Source organism: Vanellus vanellus, assembly GCF_965231255.1.
Source record: "Vanellus vanellus genome assembly, chromosome: 1".
NCBI classification, from domain to species: Eukaryota; Metazoa; Chordata; class Aves; order Charadriiformes; family Charadriidae; genus Vanellus; species Vanellus vanellus.
In genome coordinates this window covers 61033583-61053707 of record NC_138905.1, presented here as the reverse complement: position 1 = coordinate 61053707, position 20125 = coordinate 61033583, and the positions used below count along the sequence as shown (strand labels likewise).

At 38.7% G+C, this 20125-nt stretch overlaps 1 protein-coding gene across 1 annotated transcript in view; it reads left to right on the top strand.

Moving 5' to 3' along the window:
• The window catches only part of RFX4 (regulatory factor X4), a gene marked incomplete at both ends in the record, with an annotated part of 97626 nt that overhangs the window by 64790 nt on the left and 12711 nt on the right, over positions 1–20125 (top strand). Inside the window, 4 exons of the mRNA XM_082498413.1 lie at positions 475–588; positions 7421–7540; positions 8830–8991; positions 15726–15888. Coding sequence (XP_082354539.1) covers positions 475–588; positions 7421–7540; positions 8830–8991; positions 15726–15888 — 559 coding nt within the window. The remainder of the gene's footprint in view (positions 1–474; positions 589–7420; positions 7541–8829; positions 8992–15725; positions 15889–20125) is intronic.

Below are 20125 nucleotides of genomic sequence, written 5' to 3'. Positions count from 1 at the left end.
AAAAATTTAAATAGTAACCTTTAAATAAAATATTAATATAAATTTTCAATGTAGATCAAGCATTCTTGATTATAAATTGCTTCCTTGTCTAGGAAGCAAGAATGAACATGTAAATAATTAGGTTAAGATGAAGATCAGAGCAATTTATTGGCAGTCCTTTCATCATTTATAAAGGAAATTCAGTCTTAGTGTTGAACAATACTTTATGATTTCCTCTTTCTGAAGGTTGTATGTAGTTACAAGGTGGCTTTCTGTGTAAGTTCCTTGGTTGTTGGTTGGGGGTTTTTTTGTTTGTTTGGGTTTTTTGTTTGTTTGTTTGTTTTTTAATTTTTAGTGTATATTTTAATGTGAAGATAATGCTAAGTTAGTTTTTCAGTATAAAAAAAGAAGACAGATATGTGCATCACTCAGCTGTATCGGGCAGTAGAAATAAAAGTTTCTCCATGTCAGATATATCTGTTTTCTTGCAGGTAGCTGCCAAGAGACAAGGTTCTTTGAAGAAAGTAGCTCAGCAGTTCCTCTTGATGTGGTCCTGTTTTGGCACTCGAGTGATTCGGGACATGACTTTGCACAGTGCACCCAGCTTTGGTACTTTCATTTTGTTGTAATAATTGCATGCCACCATCAAAAAAAAAAAAAATGTATCTTGGCTTGTAATGTACAGTTTAAGTGAAACCATAACCAGTTTTTGCATGTCCAGGGCTCTATTAAAAAAAGAATTGGGGCTACTGACGTTTGGAAATAATGCTGAGACAGAAGTCTGTCTTTAAGATCTAGCCAGGGGAGCTGAAAACACTACTACTTCCTTCTGTTTGTTGTTAGACAGTAGCTGGAGTTATCAGTCACAGGTCAGCTGGAGGAGTTGATTGCAGGAACATTCCCTAATTCACCTCAGTGCAAAGTGAGCCTGGTTACCCAAACCACTCTGACCACACGTTATGCTAAGGGAGATGACTTTGCACTGAAGTGGATGAAAAGCTCTCCAGTGAACTACTTTGCCAGCTCTGCTTTTTAAAGGAGATGGTGTTTGAAACTAGTCTTTGTGTAATGAGTGTGCTTCTGTATCCTGGACAGATTCTATTCCATTCTATTAGAGTTCAGTCAGGGTGGAAAAACAGACTTTTACTTTTAAAATGAAAAAGCATGTTGCTTTTCTACAGTTTCAAAGGGGGAATTGTCTTGAATTCTTGGATACAAACAGTTCAGATTAAAATCAGTTAAAAGCAGGAATGACTGAAAATGGACTGCTGTGTCATGAGTGTGAACGTTTGCAGTCACTTGGGACCAGATTTTGCATGAGGGATGGTTTTTATAAATGCAGATTTGTCAGAATATGTTAGCAGTGCCTTCATAAATTCATTATTAATTTTCTGCATTGAACAGCTGCAAGGTTTTCTGCCAGCTGAGCTTTGATGTCCTTTATGCTTTTAGAACCGTCTAATAGCATAAATTCCGATAACATCAGAGATAGGCATGATATAACCTGTATTTATATTTTAATCTGAAACTACTCTCATTGGCTTCCCATTGTACAGAGTTTTCCAAACAGGTATTACTGAGTAACCATTAGACATCAGGATAGTGAGCATCCCCAAGATGATCACAATTTCCATCTGCTAGCCTGTGTTTTCGGCACCAGTATCTTCGTCACATCTATTTTTCACCTCCTCTGGGACTCATTTTCTCCTTGAGTCACTGCAGTTTTTATTTTGTTGTGGGCATAAAAGTAGCTGATACTGCTTAACAGTATACTTTCCCCCAGTGTTCAAAAATCCCTTTGCATGAGCGTTGAATAATGCTGAATTTTGTTTTCTAGCACTTTGGGTTGCTACGCTTCTCTCTGCAGATATAATCCCAATTTATGAAACACAGGGGAACCCAACAACATGCTGCATTACTGCAATGTTGAGGTTACACTGTTACAAGTCATTAAATGCTGACATTAAAGTACCCCTAAGGATACATTATTGCTACTGGGTTGCACATTACAACATTATTTTTATTCCTGTTCGGGATATGTTTGTAACCTAATCAAGCATTTTCTGTTTTGAAGCATCAGTCACTAAAACGTCTTTAATCAAACAGGGATTCCCCAAATAGTTATTAGACCATCAGTTGTCTGGAAGGTCTGTAGAGTGATCCTCAGCTGTGATTTTTTACTTATTAACAGAAACATTTATGAATGTGTCATGTAGCGAGAAAATGTGAAGATAGAGAATTATTCATTGGTTTGAGTTTGGGACCTAATATAATAATTAGATCTACCAAAATAACTTACATGTTCTCTCTGTTATAAATGTGAGTCTTGAATGTCTCATTTTTGACAACTTTAACTGCTTAGCAAAATTTGTAGGGTTTTGTCTTTTTTTGGTCTTTTTAGTTCACTGAGGATATCTGTGTATACAAAATGCATGATTCTCCCTCTTACATGGACACACACCTTTGAACATGAATTTGATATGTTTATATGTAACATAGTCAGGGAAAGAATGTCCTGGTCATAGCTGATGTGTTTTTCACGTGCGTGTGGTGTTATATTTAGAACTGGATCAATAACTGCTTTTCAATTTGGTAACCAAAGTAAGAATTAAAAAAAAAAAAAAAAAAAAAAATCATCATGCTCAGTATAAGGGTGAGATAGTTTTGAATTTTAATAGATCCAGAAATCTTTCTTTATTTTTTAAAAAAGTATAATCAAAGAGAATTCTTTTGCATCTGCCATATTTTGGTGCTTAGACAACAGTTGCCTGCCTCAGCAGTCTTGAATCAGCGTTAATCACTGCCAGAGCAAGATTTCTAACCAAAAGGCTAGAGGATTTGTCCTGTGGGAGGGTTTTCTCATTTTTTTCTGTTGCAAGTGTTTCGCTTTGTACAAACCACATAAGCATTTGTTGAGCTGCAGAGGTCTGCAGTGTGCTGGGTGGGTTCTCTCCTGGGAGGTGATGTGACAAGCGTTGGTTCAGTCCCTCTTCTAACACGGTGGAGTTTTCCCTGCTCAGGTGTAGCTCCAGTGAAGGCAGGAGAAGATCTAAGCCTTCAGGTTTTCAAAGGGGAGAATGGTACCAAAACCATATCCTCATCCTATCAGACAGAAGCCTGGGCTATCTATACCTTGTTTCCCCCCAGAAGTCCCAAATGTTATTTAGCCACTGACACAAATTTTTTATAATTTGTATTAATGATGCTACTCTTTCACTGTAAGGCCATTTGACACATTGTTCATGAATTAGAGTTGAGCAAGCTCCAAAAGAATAACCCCTGAATGTAAACAGCTCAGAGCTAGATGGCAAAAACTCTTCTGTGCTTAATTTCACACAGTTCCTCTAGGTTTTCAGAATAAAGTCTGCATTTAAGTGAGTTCTGTGGAGAGAAACAAAGACTGATTTACTATTCTAAACATTTACATCTATATAACTTTGTTCTTAACTTGGGTAAAAAGATTTGCATTTTTACAGCATTGGAAACTTTCAGTGGACTGATTTTTTAATGATTTTTTACACTTCAACCAATATATAGACTCAGGTGCTCACAGTGTATTTTTTTTTTTAAAGTAAAATGTGTTAAACAATGGGATCTTTACTATATACAGGACAGTATAGTTTTACCCTTGAAATAGGTGATACAGAAATCTGATCAGAGGAAGTTGGAATACCTGGCACTGAACTGTCTAGCACAGAGCACAGATTCTGCAAAGCTTTTAGGCATGGTGGCATGGGCAGGTTGAAACAATCCCTGGCAGAAAAAAAGCTCCTCTCTCTCGAGGTCACTCTCCCTCTCTCTTTTTCTCTCTGCTTGTCTCCCTCCCTCCCTCCTTCCTGTCTATGCATATCAAAGGCACAGTTGGTGGCAGTGTTTGGGTAATGCATCCAGTGAACAAAGTAACTAATTAGTAATAGAAGCACCATGATTTTCTCCAGATCTGGAAATCTCACTGTTTTGCTACTTGCACATAATTGCTGTATCTGTTAATAGCTGCTGATACTTACTGTACATTAGCTGGGTAATCATTGCTATGATTTCTGTTAGCTCCTGAAAATTACAGCCCAATGCTATTTGTTATTGTAACTACAAATGCTATTTATTATTGTAACTACAGACTTTTGAATGACTTCTTATCTCTTCCAAAAGTAGTGTATGGTTTGCCAGCCACAGTTGAATCCGTTTCAGTACTTAAAGATATACTTGAAAGAACCAAATAGTTTCATGTGAAAAACAGTAGCTTGCAAACACAGAATAAATTATTGTACATCGTCCTGAATAGCCATTCACTGTTTAGCTGAAAAGTGTGCCCTGATATTGGTTTCACTCTATAGCTTACATTTCATTTGATTCATTTAAAAATTTTAAAAAATGTTGGTACTGAATGAATGCAATAACTTGTTTGTCTAGTGTCTTTCACGCAAATTCTGGGCTCAAAAACTCTGTACAGAGTTTAAAAATACACAGTGGGAGAAATAATAGGAGAGGAAGAGAAATTCAAAAGAGACACAAAGGCACTGGAGTGTTTTTTAAATGCTGCATTCAGTATTGACAACACCAAGTCTTCAAAATAAAGTATTAGATGCCCCCCAAAACAAAGACTTTTTTAAAAATAGAAAATCTTCGGGTTTTATCATTTGCTTGCTAGCATTTTAGTGCTAGGATTTGCAATTCCAAACACTAATGAAACTACAAGCAACTTTCCTTAAAAAAAAAAAAAAAATTAAATTAAAGCTGAGCAAGGACTTTGATGGGAAACACTAAATACCCTGATCTTTACACCATCACATGAAGTTTGCCATTATTTGGGCCTGCTTTTCTTGGAAATACTTGCCAGTATTAACTGCATTAAAGTCAATAGAAAGTTTCCACTGAAAAAATGTAGTCAGAAGAAGAGCAAGTATTTTGTGGAGATTCTTGATAATCCAGGTTTCCACTGGGGAAATCCTAGGTCAGTAACAAGGTGACCAGCCAGATCTGCTGTCTTTATTGTATGGCTAAATTGAATAGGATTTTATTTAACAAGACTTTGAGACCAAAAGATTTCTGAAAACAAATTCTTTGCAGAAGTTAAGTGAAAATCTCCACTAATTACCATTGCAAGGCTGGGAAACTTGTTACCATTTGTATAGCTACATGAAACAAATGAAAAACTGAAGGCTTCAGGTTCGCCAACAGCCAAACATTTCCTTCCCATAGCAAAGGTGTTGCAATCACATATGTGCTTTTTCTGTGCTGCCTTGCCCAAGAACACAAAGGCGCGTGTTCACCTCCCAGTGTGTGTGCTCAGCTCGTATCAGTGATGACAGAAGCCATGCAGGCGTGGAGTGAGAGAATGAAACACAAAGACCATCCGGGTCACAAAGAAAAAGAATGTGCTCAGAGTCGCTTTGAAAGTTGAATTGCCAGCTAGAATTGTATAAGGATATAGGGTCTTTCAAACCACTTCTTCTGCCCATAAACAGTATGTTTGAGTAGAAAAGTTGGAGTAGGGGTAGTTATGCTTTGTTGTGGTAAAAGCTAGTATGTTGAGATAAACCTAACTTTCCTATGAAGAAACCAATCATTATGAAATTTGATTGAATTTGAAACTTGTTGCATCTTTTTTCCCATTGAAGTATTTTTCCTCAAAATGTAGTAATGGAATGTCGAAAGGAACACATCTAGATGAGGCTTTTTTTTTTTTTGTCTGGCAGTAGTTGATCTCTGTTTCCTTCTCAGCTGGTGACCTTTCTCTGGTTTAAGGCAGCTGCTGGACTGGCTATTACTTTAACCTGACTACACTTGCACTTGCCAGGGTTATTTAATGACTTATATGAACGTGTTTTATATATTCCATGCAAGTCTAAATAAACATAGGAGCCTTAAAAAAAAATAAATTGTGTGATCAAATCTTGTCTAGAGCTATTATGGATACTCTGTCATGGAGTCTATTGCATAAACTGACCAAACTCCATCTTGATACTTGTCAGTCTCCCACTGCAGATGAATGTTATTCCTTTCAGGAGGACACTACACAATATCTTAGCTCTGAAGCTTTGCTCCTCTAATTTTCCCCTGAAATGCATCTATGGTCTCTTCTTACACATCTATTTTTGTGGCTGTGTGTGCTCTAGGGCAAACATTTCTTCACCACCCCTGACATGTATCCTTATTTAAAAATTATGGGAAGCAACTCACTTCCTTTCTGCAAAATGAAGCCAGCTGTGCATTTTTAGTCATTTAAAATCTACTGCCCATTCCCTGCATCCTCCTGGTAATCTTCTCTGTACTAGTTTCAATCTGTACTAATTTTTCTTGAACATGTGTGACTGGAGTTATATGCAAGATTCCAAGTGAGGTTTTACCAGTGCCTTGTGCAATAGTATTAATATTTCTATTTCTACAGAGGAAGTACATAAATCAGAGGATGATAAAAATCTCTAAGGGCAGAACTTCTTACAGTGTGCTATTCAATTTCATTTCTATTACTCTAATCTATAGCATCACCCAGTCCTTCCTCCTAACAACATTAGCAAGTTCTCCATCTGTACTCAAACCTTTCTTAAGGATTTGTGGCAGATAGCTATCAATATTATCTCCTTTTACTATTAATTTTCAAAGTATTTTTTTGACTCCATCCTCTGCATTTTCTTTCGCCCATACTCTTCCCTTAAGTCCTTTAGCCCTTAAATTTTTCATATACCTGTCATGGCAGTTAAGAGGTAGTATCCACAGCATCTTCAGAGGTAAGCATAGAAACAGGCCAAATGTTATGCTGTTAATGTGATTCAAACTGATAATTAGAAAAAAAATAACGTAGTAAGAGAAGTATGACAGAACAAAGTTTTGGCACAGGTCTTTCCCTTTAAGACATCTACAGTTGCTGCTAATGCCTCTATGCTGGGCAGTTAATGGATGTCTCATCCAGTCCAGGCAATGCACTGGAGATATACTATCAGGAGATTTGAAAGGTTGTTTCTACCTGTCTGTTGATTAGTCTCTCATTTCTTTGTCCAGTGACACAGGTAGTTAATAAAATTCATACTAGGATGTGTTGCTAAGGCAGCCAATTCAGAATTCTACTTCTGACAGAAACTTATATCTGGTCCTTTAGATAAAATGAAAAAATTCCACTGTAATGTAATTGCCTGAATTGTTTGATGCTAATGTAAGAGAATAAAACTCCATCAAGTCCCAGCTCTCAGCTAGGTAGCCTCCTTGCACAGTGAACCACAATAATTGGTTGTATAAGCCTGTACAAATCCAGGAGTGAACAGAGCTTGCTAGTCCTCAGTTTTGCTTTGACATCTCTTACCCTAAGTGAGAGAGATACTTCAGTGGCAGTAGTATATGGAGGCAGTCCTACCCAGTACTGTTTGTGTTGAATACTGTAATTATTGGTTTAATGAGTGTATTGAGACAGTCAATGGCTTTTTTTGTTTGTGCACTTTATTATCAGGGTCTTTTCACCTTATTCACTTGATGTTTGATGACTACGTATTGTACCTGCTAGAATCACTCCATTGTCAGGAGAGAGCTAATGAACTAATGAGGGCAATGAAAGGAGAAGGAAGCACAGGTGAGTTTGTTCTTCTATTCATCTGTTGTTTTGTTCCACTGGATTCACTATTTTCTATGTTAGGACGTTTCTTTCTTCTCATCTAACGCAGTGAGGTTGATCTAGGAGCAAAGTGTTTTCTGGTTACATCATGATTTGACATAAGTAATTTGTGAGGGGGGTCTCCCTGGTTAATACATTCTGAAAGAGGCCTGCCTGGTTCATCGTGTAACTCTGGATGTCTGAAGTCATTCCTAAGCACACACTTAGTGTTTCTCTAAGAGATTTTTGTACTGAACCTTTTAACTTAGTCTGCCTAAGCCACCATTGTATTTCAGTGAACCCGGTCTTGATTCTCACTTTCACCCTGGTTTAACACTAAATAAATTCACTTATATTAATGAATTTTACTTTTTAAATAAGAGGGAGAAAAGACAAAAAACAAAGCTATCATTTCTGGTACTCATGTTCTAAGTGGCTGTACAGAAGCAGATTCTGTACTGACTCGACAGAATAGAAGTGAACAGAGATTGCCTTTAGTCTCTCTGCTCAGGGTAGGCCCTTGTAATGAGAGACCCTCAGTGATTTACCTTCCTTGCATCTCCCATTAATTTGGGCAAGTTAAATCCCTCTGTCATCTTTGGAAAGTTCCATTCTTCATTTTAGCTGTGGCTTAATTTGCCACCCTGTAGATTTATGGGAAGAAGAACATTTGAGTGATTAGGAAGAAGAACATTTGAGTGATTAGTGATCTTGTATGTGTTGAAAGACCTGGATTTAATTCATTGCCTTGCCATAGCCTCTTGTTTTTTTGACAACCGATTTAGTTATCCCTACATACTTTCCACATAGTTTTAGCAGTTAGAAATATCCGGTGTCATCCTCTTTAGTCAACGAAGAGCGAAGGTCATGACCAAAAGCCACTGGAATCCCCTGGAGATTCCTGTTTCATTCCAATGTATCTAGAAGCAGTAGGAGTGCCTGACTTAGACTGGACTCCTAATTTTAGGTATCTAATAGCATATTACAGGAATATAAGCCTTAAGCTGTCTGTGCATGAGTTTCCTATCTATACAACACGGAAAAAAAGCACTATTCTTTAAGAGGTCTTATGAAGGAACAGTGAAAGCTGTAAGGTTGAATGTTATAGAAGTACTTCTTTCAAAGATTTGTGATTCCTGCTATGCATTCCTTGAAATACAGCCTACAGAACTTAACTGCTTGCATTAAGTTTTGGGTTTTTTTTAGTTTCTCAGTTTTCCTTGATTCTGCCTTTAACTATGTTTGATGATTTCTCTCTCATCCTGCAGCAGAAATACGAGAAGAAATTATTCTGAGTGAACCAGCTCCTCCAACACCCTCCCCAGTGCCGTTCTCCCCAGCTAAATCTGCCACCTCAGTGGAAGTACCCTCTGCCCCCTCGCCTGTCAGCAATCAGTCCCCAGAGTATGGTGGCATAGCAGCTACAACAGGTAGGTAGACTTATGGCAGCTGGATCTGCTGCACTTGGTCACCTGAAATTGAGCCTGAGAACATGACGTGCTGGCTTTCAGGAGACAAGAAGCCTTCCCAAACACAAATCTGTTTAAAGTATGTTATACCTTCTCACTGTATCCAAACACAATGTGCAGTCTAACATGAAAAAGATCTGATGTTTGGAATCCAAAGGCTTAACAGGAGATCCCACACCTCAGCTTATCAGAATCTGTTCAGTAGCTGAGGCCTTCAGAAAAGAAGATCTGTCACTTTATTTCTAAGTATTTTTAAAATTCAGTCCAATTTTTCATATTTCTAGCAATGCCTCAAAATAATTATTTATGAATATAACACTTTTAAGCATCTTTAATGACTTCAAGGGCAAACAGTCTCTCTGAAAAATGTTATATACTTCAAGGAAATGTGCCAGATATTTTAAGGTTTAGTGAGGCGTTCAAAATCCTGAACCACTTAATTTCTAGTGGGTAAAATGGGAATTGGATATCTTTAAACATATTTGAGACCCAAATATGTTTAAATAACTGCCCAAGTTCCTCTTGGGGATGTTTTACACATCATTGATAACTTTCATCTTTCAATGTTAGAGACCCAGAATTATATGGCTGAAGCCTATTTTCAGTTGCATAAGCTGTTATGGCAACTTGTGAAGTTGTTGTATCCCGGTGGGGCCACAGATTAAAAATCTGTGATTAAAGGTATTTGACTTGTGGGCAGGATTATCAAAAAACAATAAGCACAAACTGGTTTCTTGTTTGGTCTGTACAAATGGGCAATCATCCTCTGTACTCTAATGTGAAACTCACTCATTTCCTTTTGGATGTGGGCAGGACAGTCTGTCTGTATGATCAAAAGACAGTGTTTTCTTAACTCATGGAAAAAAAAGGCAGAAATGTGAATGACTTTCAGAAGGCATTCCAGGCAGTGAAATTCCAGTTTTGCTGGTCCTCAGTGAAATGGGTGTATAATCAGAATGTGGAAACTATCACTTTTGTGATGTATTAGAAATGTTACAAAACCTTCTTGAAAGAATGTCAAAAAGTGATGATTTACCACACTGGAGAATTTGGCAGTGGCTAAAGGACTAATAAATCTTTCTGACAAATGTTTTTCATGTTTTCAAAGGCGCCACAGGGAAGCACAATGCATAGTTGTGGTGGAAAGAGATTTAAGAACATTTGTCCCTGCACTGAAACTTAAGGTTTTCTCACTCTTGGAGATAATACCATATTTAGGAGGGAAATAGGATAGTATTACCCCCCAAACAGTTAAGCAAGAGAGACATGATTCCTAAACATGGCAGGTGAGCACACTGCTTTGGATCTGGCAACTCTGGAGCTGGTGTCTATGTTTGAGTCTTGAAACGTTGATTTTGTGGACGACTTGCTCTGTAGACATTGTGGCCCAAAGGGATTGGTGTGATGTTATAACCAGAACTTAATATGATGCAGAACTGTACCCAAAAATGAAAGACTGAAAAGTAGGGAACTGCATGGTCTCCAGTGGCATGGAAAAGAATGGAGATTCAAGGGACTTTTGTTCGGGCTGCAGAGACTGTGACTGTATGTGACTATCACACCTATTAACCCAGAGCTTATTCCATATTTGTATAATAGCCTATTTTTCAGTTATCTGAGCTTCCACCTTCAGCTTACTTGACTTGAATACTTGACCTAGGCGCAGATCTGGGCAGGCCTGGGAACTGCATAGATCTTACATATCCCTCCTGAATCCCACCAGTAATGCAAGGGAATGGACTCACACAAACATTACAAATGCAATTCCTTTTTGTTTTCATGTTGTTCATTATTTTATTATGGTCTGGTTTATTGTCCCTAATTTTTTATGTCCTGGTACGTCCAAGGTCTGCCAGTGTGAATTCTCAAGCCAGAAACAGGATCATTTGGTTGAACAGGATCATAGCTTGAAGGACCTACTCCCACAGTATAGGCAGTGGAACTTGCCATAGTTGTTCCCATAGCAGAACTTCTTAGGCAAGAAAGCTATTTCTGATTATTTTAGCTCTTTTTTCTTTCCAGCTTTTCATTTTTTGGTTGTTTTAAAAACTTTTGTTCGGTTGAATTCTATTTTATTCTTATGGTCTGGTGCAGTCTTACTTTTGCGAGTGTGAAAATCATTTTTGTCTAGCACAAGCCAAATTTGTCAATGCAAGTAGTGGTCTGGTTAAGATTAAATATAAGTATGTGGGTATTTCCTGGTCTTAATTTGGGCAATTAGTAATACCTCCACTTCCCATGTTCATCATGTAGGTGAACCGATCACCTTTTTAGTTTGCTAATCATTACCCTATGGAATGCAGGGTTCATTCACATAAAGTCATACAAAATAACAACCATGTTTCAGCTATAGGGAATTACTATACTTTAAAATAAGAGAGCAGAAGATGTATTACATATAATTAAACTATTCCATATACAGATTCATGGCATTAATATATAGAATATTTTGAAACAGGAACCTCTGTTCCGGAGAGATATATTAAAAGTACACTCTATTGATTTTCTTATGTGTCTTTTATGAGGTAAATGTAAAACTCTGCAATTGCTTTGCAGATCTTGAGAACTAGTTCCATTTGTTACCACTAGCTTTCAGTTCCCCAATTTAAGGTATCATTAACTCTTTCTTGCTTGTGGCATTAGCAATAAAAGTTAACTATTAAACTTGCATTTTAACCTTTTTGCCTTCAGTCAGTGGTCAGCACAAAACCAGCAAATTAAACTGTTGCAATTACAAGATAGCGAGCAAAAGAAAGATAAATCCTATGTATAGCATTCTGTGGTAGAACATCTGGCTTGGCTCAGCTAACATTTTATTTAAAACTTTTTAAGTTACTAGACATTTAAAAGGATAATTAGCCTTCATCCTTTCTAAATCACAAAGGCCAGATTAATGATTGTTCAAACTGCAACACTATTGTAATAAAAGTGATAGCTATATGGCTGACTATGCTATTCTCTCTTAAAGCCTCTCTTAAAGCTGTGATTACTCATTTGCTAATGTAACAGTTTTTAGACAACCCAAAATGAACTCTGAATTGTAAGTAGTTCCTAATATGTTAGTAAACTAACCTGTGCAGTTCACTGTTTAGTTTCAAGAAATGTATTTGTGAACTAAGTCTTCAGGTTAGCAATGGTCATTTAAGGTCACTATTCTTCCAAGTCTAGGCTAGGTATTAAAGTTCTGGGAATCTGGCACAGAAGATGCTTGCACAGAGCTACTGCCTCTCATATTTGTGTGTGTGAGTAGAACAAATTTCTGGTTTTCTCCTAAAGCTTCAGCTCCTGGACTCATATGAATATGTGAGAACATCAGCTCTAGTTCAACAATCAGAGTTTAATTCTCATAGCTTCAGAGTGTAAAAGTCAAAGGTTCTGATTTCAAAAGGCATTTCTCCAAATTCTCCAAATGGAAGGGTTTGTGTTTTTTCTCAAGCTGATAGTTAAGGTAATCTCTTTGTTGGGGGTGGGGGAAGAATGGGGGTCTGACTCTATATTTCTGATTGCTTCAGGTTGACAGTACTGCTTGCTTACTATCAGACATAATAGACAGTGCCATGGGTGTCTTGCTTGTACCTGGGTGGTCATTTACTCCAGCATAAAGCAAATATAAAGTGCAGCACTGTGAAGCAACTTTTGTTTTTTTCTGCACTGGTGTACATGATGGCATCAATGACAACAGGGCTGCTGTTGGACTGATAGCAGTTCCATTTATATTTGGCCTCTTGAAATCAAATTTTTCGTTAAAAGAGAAAAGAAAAAGGAGTGATAATAAATGAACTTCCCTATTTTAATCAAACTCTGCATGTTCAGAACACAAAGCAAAGCAAAGTGTTGCTCAATCGCTATTGTTTTTGCTTATTTCAGAAAGCAGTTCAGTTGGGTTCAGTCATATCTAAAAGGGACTTAATCTCCTGGAGTTCCATTCTTCAGCCAGCTGAGGAAATTAATCATATAGGGCTGGGACATAGGCGGGTATTAAAAAGCTAACGATGAAAAACTTTCAACTTATCTCATTCCTCCTTTTCCACCCACCACAATGTTGGCAGTATCCTGCCTGACCCAATATATGCATACATACATCTGCAAGTCTGTTGTCTTCTATCCTTCCTCTCTGCCTCTGTGACTAGGTCACTGAAAATAATGGCATCCCTTCCACAAAAGCAGAGAAGTGTAGATTCCTAAGAACATCCTGAAAAAAAAAAAATATTTTAACAGCTTTCTGTCACTCTGTAAATCCAGAGTAAAACACAACATACATTTGTTTCGAAACCATAACCTCCAAAAGAAAGTCAGTATTTCCTAGAGCAGCTGTGTGAGGTCCTATCCTATAGCACTGGGGGCAATTCTTGGTTAGGAAAATTCAAAAGGTAATCACAACTCTTCCAGTGCAAAACCTGTTCTCTCTGTATTTGTTTCTGTGTTGTCTGGACAGGCACAAAGCATGTTACCCCCTAAACATTTATTTTAAAATTGAACTGAGGTAGCTGCCAGTTAGACTTGAATGCCAGCAGTGGCCATGTGGCCATCTCATCCAAGGAGTCTGACTTCCAGCAGGAAGCACATGAAACAACTTGTTGTCCTGGACTGACTTATTTTCCTCGGACTGAGATACGATCCCTACTATTTTTCAAAAAAAGAAAAGTAGGCTGTCACATTGGCTAGGACGATTCAAATTAACCATATTTGATAAAATGTAAAGGATCTTTTGGCCCTGTTATTACCGCTCCTTGTTAGAGCTAGGAAGGTCATGAGATTTTTGGCTCAATGGCCAACCTTTCTCTTGGAAAAAGTAAAGTCAGGTCAAAGTAAAATTTTTGTTTTATGGTGAATTTAAAAGTGAAAAAGTGAAAAAAGCCCCCAGTAATGTTACCTAAAAATATGTATTTGGGGTTTTCCACCATCTTTGTTGTCCTTCTTTTCTTCCTTTTCTCTTTGTTTTTGCCTTTTTAATTTAGGCCTGTTTTGAAACAAAGTTTCAAATTTGCTTTTGGAACACTAGGAAAATATGTTGACCTTTTGAAATTGAAATGTTTCACCAAAATATTCTGCAGTCAAGTTGTTGATATTTTCAAAACAGTTTTTCTGTTGTTTTCAAATGAAGCTATTTGATGACTGCATAAGTAGTTTTGCCCCCTTCCACATAAACTGTATTTTCTAGCAAAGGTAGGCTTCCTTAAACGTTTTCCTCATGTCAAGGAACCACGACTGCTTCTATCCACAGCAGCACTGACGTGCTAGCTTATCTTTGATCTCAGGGATCTCAGTGGACCTCTGCAATGGGAGGAGATGAAAGACTGAAAATTCAAGAGTCAGTGACAGAAAATGTAGCCATGTGAAAACAGACCTAGCACAAATATCCTTGGCCATAACATATCCAAGGTTGCCTCTACTATAAGAGCACCAAATCACACCCTGCTGGAGTATTTCAAGCTGGACTCACCTTGTGAAGCTCAGAATGCCTTTGTTCAGTCCCAGAATTCAGCGTTTCCCATTTAAAAAAATATTTTTTCTGATTTTGCCAAATAAAATCACACACCTGAAGAAAATTATGCACATCTGAGATAGGCTTTTCATTCCCCAAAGCCATGGAGTGGACACAGACCTGGTAATACAACCACTTCCCCCTCTGAATTAGGCCTTTTCATACTACAGGAAGTCCTAGAATCCACACTGAAAAAAACGAGTCACCTCCTGCAATTCCTTTTAGCTAGTGAAAAAGAGCCAAGAGTGCCCAGAGACCCCCAAACTAGTGTTCATATTGGGTTAAATTCAGTGTTCTGGTCCTCATTTGCAGGGTAATCTCAGCCAGTATGGTCATGACCTCCAGCAAGAGCTATGTTATACTGGAACAATGGATCTGTCAGCCTCCTGAGTGAAAGGGGTGTGTGCAAAGGACAAAGGTTTCTCAGCAGCTGGCTCATGAATCTGGAGTTCCTGCCTGGAAGGGATCAGGATGATTAAAAAACTCAGCACCTTCCGAGCAAAATGGAAAACCCACTTCTTTGCTTTGCTCTTCCCACAAATTCTCTACATGAAGAAATAAATTAAGTCCAGTCCCTGCCGCCTCGAAAGAAGAAAGAAACTTTATTTGTGGGAAGAAAACGGCTAGGCTATTTCTGTCTATATATATGTTATAATTTGGAGATCTACCACTATGTTGCCACTACAAAGGCTGGTACCTAGTTGGGTGAAACAGATACAAACTGCAAAAGGATTAAAGAAATTTATTTGCGTAACACTCATCTTTTTCTAATCCTTCATTGTTCTGATCATACTTCCTGCCTCACTCCAGGCCTGATCAACCTCAGAGCTAAACAGGCCAGCAGCCCACTCCATATGAGGGAGACCTCAGGGTTTGGTGCGTCATGCCTGAGAAATATTAGCGCTGGTGTTCCTCCATTTCTAAGTCCTGTTCCAGTTTTTCTGAAAAATGATAGCCTCAAATTACAATACCACACTGAAACTTCACAGTCTGAGCTATTCCCAGACATGTCTCTTACCTTTGGATCTTTGCACACTCCAGCTGATCTATTTGTATTTTTATTTATGCTTCAGACATAACTGTTTTGTTCACTTTGGTTTCCATTATCAGTGCCTATTAGGTTGCTTTCTTGTAACCACCTCAAAGCATAATACCTCTATGAATGACAGCCCATGCTAGCTGTATTCATTTAAAGCTTGTTTGTCTGCAGGAGCTATGCAGTCCTATACATGGTCACTCACCTACACCGTGACAACAGCTGCAGGGTCACCTGCTGAAAATTCCCAACAGCTGCCCTGCATGAGAAGTCCACATGTACCATCATCATCTGTCGCACATCGGATACCTGTTTATCCCCACAGAGAAGAACATGGGTAAGTCACTTCCCAGTGTCTTGTGAATTTTTGTGGTTTTTGGATGCTATGCCGAGGGGTGTTTTGGAAATGCAGTGAAATCTGTTTTTTGATGTAGTAAGTCTGTATTGCAAAGATGCTGGTATCATTATTCTTTGGTTGTTGTTATTGTTGTATGATTATATTATGTGTCAGTTTTATAATCTCATTTAATTCTATTTAAAAACACAGTAGGCCTGGAGGACATTTTATAAAAGAGAAAGCTTCAGTAGATTTCTTCTCTGATTCCTGTTTTTCTGTGTCACGTTGTATCCCAAAGGCTAGATGTGTCCAAAGAACTGTCCTACTATACCATGTCTCGGGAGAGGTGATCCTTCTCCTCTGCTCAGCACTGCTGAGACCACATCTGGAGCACTGGAGCCAGTTCTGTGCTCCCTAGTATGACAGACACAGACAGACACATACTGGAGTGAGTCCAGAAAAGAGACGCTTAGATGATTACAGGACTGGAGCATCTGTCATACAAAGATGGCCTGCGAGAGCTGGGATTGTTTCACCTCAGGAGGAGAAGGCTCAGGGAGGGTCTTATCAGTACGTTTAAATACCTAGTGGGGCATGTAAAGAAGATGGAGACAGATTCTTCTCAGTGGTATCCAGTTACAGGACAAGAGACAATGGGCACTAATTGAAATACAAGAAATTCCGTTTAAACATAACCAACCAACCAACTTGTTTCACTGTAAGTATGATCAAACACCAGAACAGGTTGTGCAGAGAGGCTATGGAGTCTCCATCCATGCTATTATTCAGACCCGATCTAGACATGATCCTGGGCAGCCTGCTCTAGCAGACCCTGCTTTTAGCATGGGGGTTAGATTAAACAATCTCCAGAGGTCTCTTCCAACCTCAATGATTCTATGACTACTGTTAAACCTGCAAATCAAAAATGTCCAAAGTTGGGAAAAAAGAGCCACGTTTTCACCATAATCTAATCTCATCTCTGTCACCAAATTTGCTCCAGGCTCTCAATTAAAATAATTACAGTAGAAATTTCTATAACATTATTTGATCTTGAAAAACCTCAGAAACTCAGACTAAGTCTCTCAGTGCTCTTTTCATCAAGCAAGACTTCTGTGCCATTCTTATTTGAGTAAGTGTATAACTCATAGATATCCGTAACTAAAAAGAAACAATCACAGAATAATCGATGAAGAAGTGCCAGGCACATAGCAAGATTAGCAAATGCCCAGATGCTGACATGGAGCAAGACGTTTAAAAGACTTTACTGAGTTCCTCAGCCTCATTGCATACGCATTACCCTTGCAGAAGTGCTTTCCCAGTGTGGAAGATTGTGTACTGTTTGGCAGGGTGACAGTAGATTAATTTGAACCCTTCATCTCCTTTCCTCTTGGATGTGGACAGGTTTGGATTTGTGTTGGGATGTCACTGCTAAGTCCTTCCTGCAGAAACCTGGATATGGAGATATGGAACATCTCTCCTATCCAGCAATATGACTACTTGGTGGAGGCAGAAACAGGGCAGCAGGGAGGTTCAGGAGCTAACAGGATGCAAGAATTGGAACAGGCCACAGTAATGTAGTGAATATATGTATAAATACATACATGTATACCCACGTGAGACTTCATTGTTACTAAAAGAATCTCTTGCTTTTGGTTTTGAGGAAACTTTTATCTGGGTGAATTGACTTTTCTGAAAGGCAACAGACTTCTATAATCTGACTTCTTTTGCAATTTGGTTTTATGTGTGATACATGGATAGAAACATTTTGGTGGTGCTTCTAAACATTTCAGTGACATCTGCCTTCTTTTCTGGAACTGACGATGTAAGCTCATAGAGATAGGGCCTCTCTGTGAATCTTTGTTTACATGGTTTCTATCACAGTGATTTCCTGGTCTCATTTGCCCTCTGTATAGTACTATTAATTTTTTTTTAATCATTACAGTTTGTACTTATTTTGTACCTACAGCAAAGTCAGCATATTGTATGATTTGAGTCTAATGTGAGAGTCTATAGAGACATGTTCCTGAAGACATGTCTGCAGAGAAATCCAGTAACCTCACCCATGGTCTTCTGAAGCACAAGACTCACTATATAGTTCTTATGGAAGGTACAGTCACAGATTTGAGACAGGGCTTGTTTAAAAGCATTAAAGAACCATATCTTCAGATAGGAAAAGAAAAAATAGGAGACCTCATATGCAAGATTCAAAAAGATGGTTGCCCTGGAAAGAAAGTGCAGACTTTGATATTCTCTCTCTCTAAGATTTCCCGGTTTCTGGAGCAGAAATGGCGCAAGCAGCCGACATAGCTCCAAAGACCGAGCCTCACTCCCATGCAAAAGGGCCCAGTAGAGAGCATAAGCAGTATGGAGGCCATGAGCTATTCCCCTGCTGTAGGCACATTTCCCACCAAATGCAGACTCTTAGCCACCCAGCATACCCGAAAGTTTCCTGATAGCAGCTGTGCTGGGGTTCCTACCAATCTTGCACACTAAAGATGATCCTCCGTGAAATATAAAGGCTCCAAAGTACCTTGAGATAGAAAGACAATACCTAAAATATCAGAGTGCTTTATACCACAATATTCCATAATGTAAAGACATTTAAGAACCGAAGCCTTGGAACAATGTAAAGCCCTAGTAGCTCCCAAGACAGACTTGGATATAGACTGTTACAGACTGAAATATAGACTGTTGGATTGATTTGTACAAATATTTTCTTTGTACTTCTGGCCAGTTGTAGAAAACAAAATGTAAGTTCAATGATAAAAACTGCTCCATGTAAAATAAAAATTGATTAATGCTAAATGCATGTTACCAGAGATGAAGAAAGGACTACGTGATCTGTTCCCCATTATTAAAACAAGTCTTTTAGCAAGCATAGATTTGTGAAAATGGAGAAGAGCACAAGGTTCGTAATCTGCTTTAGCTCACTGCAGTAGATCATCTTCTAAATCCACAGTGATAGTCTCCACACGTGTGGAGACTCAGGACTGTAAATGGAAGATCTGTGGTATTAATAGAGGAAAATATCCTTATATCTTATTGTAATTGCTCTTGTTCCAACTTGTGTCTGTTGCCTCTCACCCTATCGCTGGACCTTTGGGCCGAGTTTGGCTCTAGCTATTCCATACCCTCCTGGTAGATAGTTGTAGATCATCTCTTTGCCTCTCTTCTTAAGGCTGTACAAACCCAATCCTCTTCCTGTAAGTCATATGCTTCAGTCCCTTACCTGTCTTGATGGCCTTCCGCTAGACTAGCTCCAGTATTTCAATGTCCTTTTTATAGTGGAGAGCTGAAAACAGGACACAATACTCCACATGTTGTCTCCCAAGTGCCAAATAGAGAGGAATAATCATCTCTAGGCCTGCTGTCTACATTCCTGCTAATACAGCCCAGTATATAGCTGGTCATCTTTGTTGCAAGGGCATGCTGGTGACTCATGTTCAACCTTTTGTCCAGCAGAACTTCCAGGTAATTTTCAGCAAAGCTGCTTTCTCTCCAAATGGCCCCAACCTGTACCACTGCAGGGGTTATGCCACCCCAGATGCAGGACTTAGCATTATTCTCTGTACAATCAATTGACCGTTCTTTCTGAATCACAGCTCTAGAGTAACTGCTAGTTCCCAGATGAACTTCCCCAAAGACATGCCATCTGTCTATTATCCTCACTACTCAATAGCTATAGATGTGGTTCAGAAGTCACTGTAAGATATAGTACTTGACAGAAAGCATTTTTGTTGGATTTTTCAGGTATACTTTCTTCTTAGAGAGATGTAGAGTTCCTCAGCCAAGCACTTTCAGATAGGCAGAATACTAGCCTTGAAGGAGCATGGTCATTTCCTTCTCATGTCCTCAGTGGTCTCTCTCACAAGAAGTGCAAACACTGTTGTACAGGACTTGGCTTTGTTTGGGAGTCCAAGGGCACCCCGGACTACAGGAGGGACTAGGTAGGCGAGCATCTTCAAGCAGAGAAGGCTGCATCATGAACGTCAGGCTTATGCAGACTGCCAAAAACATCTGCTGCAGATCTCACTTACCAGCCTATTGTGCTGGAGGAATTAAAACACAAGATGTCTGCCTACCACAAACAGTGTGCAACAGCTCCATAACATAGCCATTCCTCTCTCCCCAACTCTCCACAGAGAGACTATCAAAGTCATATCGTGTGGACACCAGCTTGTCTGAGGTAGCTTATGGAAATCACTCATATTTCACTAAGCACAAGTGAATAGAAGAA